The 12,053-nt window shown below is 37.7% G+C and overlaps 1 protein-coding gene across 1 annotated transcript; it reads left to right on the top strand.

The window, feature by feature from the left end:
- The first annotated feature begins 3,709 nt into the window (after nucleotides 1–3,709).
- LOC125235325 (adhesive plaque matrix protein-like) lies at nucleotides 3,710–5,649 on the top strand. The gene is made up of 2 exons (XM_048141862.1): nucleotides 3,710–3,774; nucleotides 4,317–5,649. Exon 2 carries the CDS (start codon nucleotides 4,340–4,342, stop codon nucleotides 5,216–5,218), a length of 879 nt encoding a protein of 292 aa, XP_047997819.1. The 5' UTR covers nucleotides 3,710–3,774; nucleotides 4,317–4,339; the 3' UTR covers nucleotides 5,219–5,649.
- The last annotated feature ends 6,404 nt before the right edge of the window (nucleotides 5,650–12,053 follow it).

Raw genomic sequence — 12,053 nt, 5'->3', positions numbered from 1 at the left:
TTTTGTGTCAAAGTGACAGTCAGCAATGTCAGATTCCAAATTGGTCATTAATTTTGGAATCAGCACCCCTAAAACCTATTTTACGACACCCATGACGACTTTTGTGTCAGAGTGACAGTCAGCAATGTCAGATTGAACATTGGTCATTAATTTTGGAATCAGCACCTCCTAAAACCTATTTTACGACACCCATGACGACTTTTGTGTCAAAGTGACAGTCAGCAATGTCAGATTCCACATTGGTCATTAATTTTGGAATCAGCACCTCCTAAAACCTATTTTACGACACCCATGACGACTTTTGTGTCAAAGTGACAGTCAGCAATGTCAGATTCCACATTGGTCATTAATTTTGGAATCAGCACCCCCTAAAACCTATTTTACGACACCCATGACGACTTTTGTGTCAAAGTGACAGTCAGCACTGTCAGATTCCAAATTGGTCATTCATTTTGTAATCAGCACCCCTAAAACCTATTTTACGACACCCATGACGACTTTTGTGTCAGAGTGACAGTCAGCAATGTCAGATTGAACATTGGTCATTAATTTTGGAATCAGCACCCCCTAAAACCTATTTTACGACACCCATGACGACTTTTGTGTCAAAGTGACAGTCAGCAATGTCAGATTCCACATTGGTCATTAATTTTGGAATCAGCACCCCTAAAACCTATTTTACGACACCCATGATGACTTTTGTGTCAGAGTGACAGTCAGCAATGTCAGATTGAACATTGGTCATTAATTTTGGAATCAGCACCCCTAAAACCTATTTTACGACACCCATGACGACTTTTGTGTCAAAGTGACAGTCAGCAATGTCAGATTCCACATTGGTCATTAATTTTGGAATCAGCACCCCTAAAACCTATTTTACGACACCCATGATGACTTTTGTGTCAAAGTGACAGTCAGCAATCTGAGGTACTACATATTCGTAATCTGAAAGTAATCAAGTCAATAATTTCAGTTATTTTGAATCGACTATGATTCCGAATTATTGGTAATAGTAATGATTGTATAGATGATTAGTGATTCCTTTACATGTAATGGTAATTTACCGTTTCACTTGATTACATTACAAGTAATCTGACACCCAGTAGTGTCAGATTACAAAGTAAAATCAAGTAATCGTGTAATCCGGAATCGATTACGATTTCCCCATCTCTGGGTTTAGTTATATGGTTCATTGGTACTGGTGACCACCATCTGGCTCCATCATCAGACCCTGAGTACCACCTCTTGTCAAAGGTCTTGTTGAGACGAACCCAACGAGCCTAAACACGAAGTCGTTTACTTACATGGTTCACTGGTACTGGTGACCACCTTCTGGCTCCATCATCAGATCCCGAGTACCATCTTGATGTGTCTTATCATCTTGACCGTATTGTAATTTTCACATTTTTATCATCACAACGTTGTAATACTTTAACATTCAAACATAACAAAGTATTACAAAAGCAAATATTTACGGATCTAGGATCAAATTCGTTGGTCGCTGTTTACACACACACAATGCGAGGATAGCCCGTGTAGAAACAAGGCGTCCGACCCACACAACAATAAATATTCTCGACGTTTGCGATGAAAACTCGGAGACCAAAGCGACATACGTCTTACCTGCTCGAGCTCCGGCGCGGCACTGAAATCGCAGGCGTCCGTCGCCGGTAAAATAGCGACAGGAAGGCTAGTTTTCAAAAAATTGGCAAAAAATCATGATAAAATATTATAACGACAAATGGATAACAGCAGTTTAAGCACATTGTGCAGATTATTTATATACTAAAATAACTTCGATAACATGTAGATTTTCGGAGAAATGATCACTTGTTTCGATGTATTTTCAAGACAAAATTGAGTTCGTTTTACTTTCAATTTCTCAACTTCAAAGGATTAAATGATAAATATTGTTTAATGGGCCTTAAGTACAAGATATTTGGAACTTAAATTTACCTCATTTATGAGAGTGATCTTATCAAATTGTACATAATAAGAGCTCCGAATTCTGTGCTTCACGCGGTTTTTCCTAAACGAGCATCAGAAAAACAATCATTACTAATTGAAAAAGCTTTTTTTTTCATATGTTTTTTATTTAACCGACAGTTAATAAGATGTTCTAACTGAAACAAGTACTTTCACTGTCTTTTAGTATGAGTAAAGTGTACAATTTTGTCGATAAATATTGTGCATTTTACAATATATCGCCTTTTTTTGTCATAGCGCTCTTAATACCACCAGAAAAGGACGTTGTGATGTAGGATAATCACGTTTAACATTTTTCATTCACACTACTAGGTAAGGTCAGGTTAGGCCACATGTGGTGACGGGTTAAGAATTTCACCACTCCTTTCTTCCCGTGGGTGTCGTAGAAGTCGACTGTGGGATATGGGTAGGCGAGAGGCTGGCAACCTGTCACTGCAATGTCACAGTTTCGTTTTCTTTCAACCCCTTTTTGCCAAGAGTGGCACTGGCACACAGTTCATGTGCTGTGCCTACCCTTTTATGGGATACAGGCGTGATTATATGTAATTTCCTACAAGTTCTTAATTCAGTCAATAAAAATTCGTTTCACATGTTGTTTCTTCAATTATTACATATTACTTACAAACCGTTACATAATAAATTTGTAAAACATCTATAACTCATGTAACCATGATGCAACATGTTTACTTCTATACTAGTTCTTTCTTATTTCAAACTGGGAGTCCGCCCCTGCTTCGTACAGGTATTATACATAAACCTTCCTCCTGAATGACTTTCTATTAAAAAAATAACCGAATCAAAATCCGTTGAGCAGTTTTAAAGATACATTAGTTATTTGTTATACAAAAGTTGTATTTTAACGCCGAGTGTGGAATTGAAAAACGAGCAAGTGAAAGGATTCTATAGTTGAGCAGTTTTAGAAAGAATCCTGAATTTGCGAGTTTTTTAACACACATTTACCCGAGTGTAACACAAAACTTTTCCGCTCACTATAGCGAGGAAATACAACGCAAAAAATGCGTTTAACACAGTAGTTTCAGAGGTGGTAAATCATCTTTATTCTAGATTCACCTACTTTTATCAATTTTAAAGCAGTTGATTTGACTTTATTCAAGGTCAAATTACTTTACCCACTAGTGGATAAAATGCGTTTTTACCCGCTGGTATTAAAGGACAAAACATGTGTTTCCGAGCTAGTGAGGGGAAAACATAATTAAGTACATAGGGACAGTCAGACATCGGGAAGCGGCTTAGTTTTATATTATACTAGCTTTTGCCCGCAGCTTTGCTCGCGTTAGAAAGAGACAAAAAGTAGCCTATATCACTCTCCATTCCTTCAACTATCTCCACTTAAAAAATCACGACAATCCGTCACTCCATTTTGCCGTGAAAGATGGACAAACAAACAGACACACACACACACTTATAATATTAGTATGCATTAGTGATCAGCATTGTACAATTTTGTTTTGATATTATTAAACATTGCTAGTTACGAACATTATCAATATCACATATAACCATTATGCAACATAGGTCAAGTTTAGTGTAGGTGATAGATACAAAGCTACTCATATAAATATACAAAGAATAAAAAACTAAAATAAATGGAGCATTTTACTTTTTTTGTCATGTTATTACACATTATGATACAAACATTATCTATAACTCATATAACCATGATGCAACATAGTGGGTGGTAGTGGTAGCTCTAGCTCCTGAAACTGAAGCGCGTGCGCAGCAGTAGCGCCCACGCCGACGCGCGCCGCGGACATCGACATGGAAACTGTGAGTGCACTCTCTTTTATTGCAGATAGTGAAAACTTGAGGTGAAAAAAGTGAAGTGTTTAATAATGGGGTTTTATGGATATGAAAATTGGGATTTGAATATTTTTATGAAGAGGAAGTATGTACCTAGACGTTATCGTTAGTTGCTGTCGTTTCTAAAATGATGTTATGTATATTATTTTTGTTTTGGTTTACCATAAGTTTTTCATATCATAGTGGGTATAAGATTTTGTTGTGAATATACAGTCAGCTGCAGAAAAAATTAGACACAAATTAGTACAAAAGTAGTACAAATTTGTATGCAGGGGGGTCTACTTTTTTCTGCAGCTGACTGTACTAAGTTTCTTTCCTCATTTTTTTCTGCAACATGTCCGTGTTATCATTTAAACTTAAATGTTTCCGTAATTTTCTAATGCTTTGTTTACTCCAAGCGAATTCGTTTTGATCAGGTGGAAAACTTACCTATACTTAATTGAAACATTGAAACGATAACCAAATTATCTAAATATACTCGTGCCTATAACATTTGTGTTTTCTTTTAGCGGTCGTTAGCCCTCCTCGCGCTATGCGTCGCCTACGCAGAGCCTCTCTCGGAGGCAACGACGCCCTGGAGCCTCTTAGGCCCCTCCAGCAACTCATCAAAAGCCGCAGCGATGCCTTTGACCCCTACGCCAACGAGTACACCCAGGATTATGAGCCTGTGGCATTCGCCGCCGTCCCCCTCGGCAGCCCCGTGCCGATTATAGCAGTCCTCTCGGAGAACCCACTCGAACAAGCCAAACAACTCCAGAAAGCAGTGGCGACCTCCCTCAAGCACGCATACACGAAACCAGACTATCAGCAAAACTTCATCCCGAGCGACCCAACCGAGTATCCAAGCCATTACACGAAGACTTACGAAGATTACCAAAAACCTTACGAACACCTAAAATCGAAGCCGTACATGCCCCCGGAATACCCGAAGTATTATTCGTCTATAGAATTTGCTAAGCAATATCCTTCTGTGGAATATGCTAAGCAGTATCCCCCTCTGGAATACATTAAGCCGGCTCCTCCTCCTGTGGAATACGTTAAGCCGTACTCTACGGAATACGTTAAGCCGTACTCTGCGGAATACGTTAAGCCGTACCCCGTGGAATACCCTAAGCCGTATACCCTAGAACAGCCGTATCGTTCCGCAGAATACACGAAGCCGTACCAAGAAGAGTATGTAAGAGACAGGCCGTACCGGGAAGAGTACGTACGAGAGAGACCATCCCCGACAGAAGAAAAACCGACAATACTGTACGCGAGACCGAATGGGAATGGAGGATACACGTATTCGAGAAGGCCTTTAAAGAAAAGGAATGTGAAGAGGCCTCAGAAACAAAAGCCGGTGATCCTAAGGGTTCATAAGTACAGGGTAGTTAGAAGTCGCAGATCAGAGCCGGATCTCACCTTATAAAGTGTTTTGTGATTTAGTGTTTTGCCTGCTTTTAAGAGTTGCATAATGTGGTGCCTTATGTGATGAGTTATGAAAAGAAAGAAAAGTGAAGTTGTTAAAAATTACCACTGGAGTGACATTTGCTTTTACTTGTCTGTCAAAAAAACTGTTGTCAGAGGACAGACATTGAATCATGGTGGCCGAATATTAATCAGTTAAACTTTCGGATAACATTACTAGAATCGTGAAAATATTTTTAAGAAATTTATATACATTGTACCTACTGATAACTTTTAGCAATTTGATCTTTACAGTTAGTTAAGATTTCATTATTAATACTTGTTAACTGTTATTTGTTTGGCAAAATGTTTGACCATAAGATACCTAATGCAAAATTCTAAAACGTAGGTAGACAAAAAAACAAAACGCAAGCCAATATATTTAAAAGTTTTTCTAGTTTTAAAAATTAATTTAAGACTTAAAATGTGTATTTTATGCATTTATAATAATGTTTACCTAGTCTTAGATTAAAAAATCTACATTCTATATTCTTCACTCCTTGGTATTTTTCAAACAAAATGACTGGTAACTTATAAGTAGACTAAAATAATCTTTTGAATTACATTCATCTAATTTATTAGCATTAATCTTGTTGTAATCAATGGCGGTTTTTATTGCCGCTAAATCTAGTAATATAGAAAGTGTTGATGTTAATCAATATTTATTATAAATGAATGCTGAAAAACTACTGCATTTCGTTTTATAAATATAATGTATTAATATCGTACAGCGTCGAATGATGGTTTCTATGAGAATTAAAATTGTTTGGTGTAATTGTCGCGCAAGATGTTTGTAGCCTAGCCATTATATTCCATTTATTTATTTAATTAGCGAAACACCTCTTTGCACGGGTATTATACAAAGAAACCTTCCTATTGAATCACTTTGTCTATTAAAAAAAACGCATTAAAATCCGTTGCGTAGTTTTGAGATCTAGGTATGCATAATTACAGAACAGATACACAGACAGCGGGAAGTATGTAGTGATAATATTATTTAAGGGACTGCTTAATATTATTGAAGGGATAAATTAGAGTATACATTTCTAAAAATATATTTTTATTTAAGAGGGCTTTCGTGTTAAAAATAGTGAAATCGCAACCGAGCGCTCGATCATACCGTGTGTGGTATCAAATTAAAGGGCTTTGCGAGTAGTTTATAAATATATATCACATTATAGGACTTTTTCTACTTGGTCTAATAAAATATGAGAAAATGTCCAAAAGTGGTAATAATTGTACCGGTGAAGGCTCGTTTTCAAAAAATTGGCAAAAATCAATAATAGCAATGTATAATCACTAAGGCATAACAGCAATTTAAGTAAACGTTGCAGATTAATTTAGTACAAAATTTGCTTCGATGTGATGTAGATTTTCAAAGAAATTGTCACTTAATTTTAGGTAATTTCTGAAAAAAATTGAATTCGCCTTAGGCTAGTTTACTCTTTTTCAAAAACTTAAAATAAAAATCTAGTCTGAAATGATTGTGGTACAGGATATACGAATTATAAATTTACCCGTTTTAATATTCAAAATTGTCCAAATTTTACAAATAAGATCGACTGATTCAGCTCTATACGTGCGTTTTTCTAAACGTGCATTAGAGAAAAATTCATAATTAATTTAGTGAGTTAGTTTTCAAAAATCCAGTCTTATAAAAATCAAGATAATAAGATGCTCTAACTGGAACTTGAATTAAATAAATCTATTGGATAACGGAAAGTGTAGTATTTCACCGACTAAAACTATCAATTTTACATTATTTTGACGTTTTTTTTGAAAGCAGCCTTAATCTCTAACAAAAAAAAATGAGTCAAAGAAATGTAGGTACATAATGACCATCATTCATCGCTTGAAGCACCTATAAGTCATACCAGGGGCGGCTCACTCCGCGATCCTATCGCCGCGCTACAAGTACATGCCGGCGGCCGCGAGTTCGCGGCCCATTCAGTGGCGACGACCTTCGCGCGGCGCAATAGAATTCAATGTCGTCTGCATGCGTGCGGTCCGTTTGTTAATGTAGGTAAGAATTTAGAATGGCGGCGTTTTGTGAACATCAAAGGAGTGAGCCTTCTGTACTTGTACTATTATATATTCTGTGGTCATACCTAAAAAAGTATGTACACAAAACAAAACAAAAAATATGTTTTGAATTGCCATTTTTACATGAGCTCCAATCTCAAATGCCTACAACTGAATTTTCAAGCATATAAATTATTTTTCACCACACCAACTGGTAAAGGCTTACTTTGCTATTCGAAAACAGATAGCAAACTTGCATTTTATCCACAAGAGTGCAAAGTAATTTCATACAAATTTTAACTTGATGTCTTAAGCCGGATGTTATATTTTACCTATAAATGATGATTTTGAATAATAAATATTGAATAAATGATGGATTTAATTTAGTTTCACGTTTTACAGTCAGTATTTTGTTCGTGTTGGTGTGGTGAAAAATTTTGTGTTTCACTTGGTGGCAAAGTTTGTTTAACCTTAGTGCCTTGTTGAAACCCTCGCAACGCTCAAGATTCCACTCGCTACGATCAAGATTCCACTCGCTACGCTCAAGATTCCACTCGCTATGCTCGCGGTTCAATATTGGAATCTTTTGCTTGCTCAGTATCAATATTGGCACGTGCGAATAAACAACAACTTTGCTCCTTGGCAAAGGTAGAATCGGCCTCTATCGTATTTTTGTGGCATGGCTGGAAAAAAATGTGACTGTGCTGCTGCTGGGTAATTTTCACACATTCTACTCTCGAAAAAAAATCCAAAGAAATTAACTTGTTTTACAGTCAGTCTTAAAATTTAAATTCTGAATTTTGATAGTAACTTCATAAAACAGCTGTCCTGGAAAATTTGTTGCAAAAATAACTTGGACGAACCCTCCAAGTTATTTTTAATACTGGGCGGTTCTGGGTTTTTTATTCGATATTCGGGTGCATAGTATATATAACACACGTTTAGATTCATTTTTCACCACCAAACACGCAGATAGATCGGACACGAAGTTCGGAGGGGGAAGATCGTGCAGTCTGGACTGTCTGGAGGGCGTTAACTTTGGAGTACCGATTGGTGGAAGACCGTCTGGGTAGCCTATGTGGTATCACAGATCACGGAGAAGACAAACTGCAAAAATACCCTAGAGAATGCTTCATCGTCAACTGGACAACAACGGCTTGGGACAGAAGAGCCGGCCTTTGATAACGGAGGCCAAGATCCACATCGCTAAGCCAGAGCAGTAAGTACCTAACACCAAACAAAAGCGTATAATAAGTGAGAATATAAAATACGATGTTAATCGTAATCGCGTGGCGCGTTCACTTTCCTTCTGTCGCGGCGCGCTACCGGTTGCTGATGCATTGCTTTTTTGCCCCAACAGCTGTTCAGACTTCCACATTGCTTTAATGAGTGAATTTCGATTAGTTTTTACTTCATAATCGTGTTAAATCAGTTAAGGCCTGGTCTGACGCGCCACAATTACAGTTTGGTGACAATTTATATCCTCATTTATGGAGATTGTGGTTGCAGCAGCTGCTGATGCTGCTGTAACCGTTGGACCTAATTCTACATATTTAGTTAAGGCCTTATGTGGGATAACTGGGCTGAAAATATTTAGTCGCACAAGCTGAAGATGCAGATTCGATTCCCACCTGACCCAGCACAACTTGCCTTGTTGCACGCGAGTTCATACATCAAGCGCGATTTCAAGTATGGACTCGCGCGCGACAAGGCAAGTTGTGCTGGAGGGGCTGGGTGCGTAGCCGAATGGCACAAACGCTCACGGTCACGAAACGAAACGTTAGAACTTGCGTATTGGCGCGACAGAGGTACGTTTCGTTTTCGTTTGGCGTCGGAGAAATTTCGGCTGCGGGGCCTGGTCACGTTAACGATAGGTACGTTATTTCCGTTTAAAATAAATATTTTCTAAGTAAGGCTAATAAGAGTAGGTACGTGGTGGAACGGTTTTAAAATTATTTATTTATTGAGAACACAAAGTCACAAACAGTTATAAATATGTATAAACAAATGAGTTGGTGTACTACAATCTAATGAACTAAGAGGATTATAATTAAAATATTGCAATGTTACATTTCTGTGCTCAATTCTACGTCGCTTCTGCCAAGGTCATTTTGCAGAAACGGTGGTTGTCTCCCGTCTGGCACAGGCTTTATCCTACTTGATGGTAGTACCAAATCTACGTTATTTCATAGAGATACGGGAATAGTTATGGGATGGGATATTAAACTCATAAAAACTTAATAATATGGTGGACGAAACGCCATTTTAATAAAGTTAAATACTGAACGAAAATAAGCGATTCAACAAACGATTGTATTACTTATATAAGTAATGTATAGTTGCAATAAAGAATATTTTATTTTATTTTTTTTATTTTATTTTAATATAAAACGTATAACTGTAGGTACTTCCTACCTCGATCAGAATCTATCTTGGCTTTTTAGATCGTAGACTACTAAATAGAATCGTCGTACATGCAGAATCAAATCTTGGCACTGAAAAAAGGTGGCAAATCTGAAAAAATGTAGGGGTCACCGGACAATTGTCTTCATAAAGCGCGTGGCTTCCTACATAAACCTTTGTGTTATGACTCGTTGTGGATTCCATCACCAACTTGAAATTGATTAAAAATATAGGGCGACGGTGAACCCATACAATATTTGAATTTCGCGCCTTTTTGTAGTGCCTAGATTTGGTTGACCGTCTATATCTATCCTTAAAAGTCAGCCGTTGCCCGTGTGGTGACGGGTTAAGAATTTCACCACCCCCTTTCTTCCCGTGGGTGTCGTAGAAGGCGACTGTGGGATATGGGTTAAATTGTGGCGTAGGCGAGAGGCTGGCAACCTGTCACTGCAATGTCACAGTTTCGTTTTCTGTCAACCCCTTATTTGCCAAGAGTGGCACTGAAACTTGAGTGGTTTCATGTGCTCTGCCTACTCCTCCATGGGATACAGGCGTGATTGTATGTATGTATGTAAAAGTCAGCAGTCCAGCACTATTAAAACAGCTATAAATTTTATAAAAATCAAATTGTCACACGTACTAATTCCAGGTCTACGCAACAAAATGATTAACGTACTAGTAAAATTAACAATCCACGGAAGCATTAGAACGGCCATGTTGCACGCACAGTTAGTCTTGTATGTAAATGGCGGAGTTTTTGTCTGACAGGAAACAAGTGCAGCTCACTACTTGCGATCTAATTAATTTATTAAACATTCATTAATTGATCGACACGCAATTTGAATCTATTAAAGCGTTAAACATTTATCATTATGTACGGGTAATTCCGTTTTTAGGGTTCCGTAGTCAACTAGGAACCCTTATAGTTTCGCCATGTCTGTCTGTCTGTCTGTCTGTCCGTCCGTCCGTCCGTCCGTCCGCGGATAATCTCAGTAACCGTTAGCACTAGAAAGCTGAAATTTGGTACCAATATGTATATCAATCACGCCAACAAAGTGCAAAAATAAAAAACCGGCCAAGAGCGTGTCGGGCCACGCTCAGTGTAGGGTTCCGTAGTTTTTCGTATTTTTCTCAAAAACTACTGAACCTATCAAGTTCAAAATAATTTTCCTAGAAAGTCTTTATAAAGTTCTACTTTTGTGATTTTTTTCATATTTTTTAAACATATGGTTCAAAAGTTAGAGGGGGGGACGCACTTTTTTTTCCTTTAGGAGCGATTATTTCCGAAAATATTAATATTATCAAAAAACGATCTTAGTAAACCCTTATTCATTTTTAAATACCTATCCAACAATATATCACACGTTGGGGTTGGAATGAAAAAAAATATCAGCCCCCACTTTACATGTAGGGGGGTTACCCTAATAAAACATTTTTTCCATTTTTTATTTTTGCACTTTGTTGGCGTGATTGATATACATATTGGTACCAAATTTCAGCTTTCTAGTCCTTACGGTTACTGAGATTATCCGCGGACGGACGGACGGACGGACGGACGGACGGACGGACGGACGGACGGACAGACAGACATGGCGAAACTATAAGGGTTCCTAGTTGACTACGGAACCCTAAAAATGGGAAAAAATGTTTTATTAGGGTACCCCCCCTTACATGTAAAGTGGGGGCTGATATGTTTTTGCATTCCAACCCCAACATGTGATATATTGTTGGATAGGTATTTAAAAACCGGCCAAGAGCGTGTCGGGCCACGCTCAGTGTAGGGTTCCGTAGTTTTCCGTATTTTTCTCAAAAACTACTGGACCTATCAAGTTCAAAACAATTTTCCTAGAAAGTATTTATAAAGTTCTACTTTTGTGATTTTTTTCATATTTTTTAAACATATGGTTCAAAAGTTAGAGGGGGGGGACGCACTTTTTTTTCCTTTAGGAGCGATTATTTCCGAAAATATTAATAATATCAAAAAATGATCTTAGTAAACCCTTATTCATTTTTAAATACCTATCCAACAATATATCACACGTTGGGGTTGGAATGAAAAAAAATATCAGCCCCCATTTTACATGTAGGGGGGGTACCCTAATAAAACATTTTTTTCCATTTTTTATTTTTGCACTTTGTCGGCGTGATTGATGTACATATTGGTACCAAGTTTCAGCTTTCTAGTGCTAACCCTTACTGAGATTATCCGCGGACGGACGGACGGACGGACGGACGGACGGACGGACAGACAGACATGGCGAAACTATAAGGGTTCCTAGTTGACTACGGAACCCTAAAAATGAGTAAGGGTTTACTAAGATCGTTTTTTGATAATATTAATATTTTCGGAAATAATCGCTCCGAAAGGAAAA

The sequence above is a fragment of the Leguminivora glycinivorella genome, chromosome 17 (genome assembly GCF_023078275.1).
Source record: "Leguminivora glycinivorella isolate SPB_JAAS2020 chromosome 17, LegGlyc_1.1, whole genome shotgun sequence".
NCBI lineage: Eukaryota > Metazoa > Arthropoda > Insecta > Lepidoptera > Tortricidae > Leguminivora > Leguminivora glycinivorella.
Note: the sequence above shows the minus strand (reverse complement) of the source record. Positions and strands in the feature narration are given on the sequence as shown.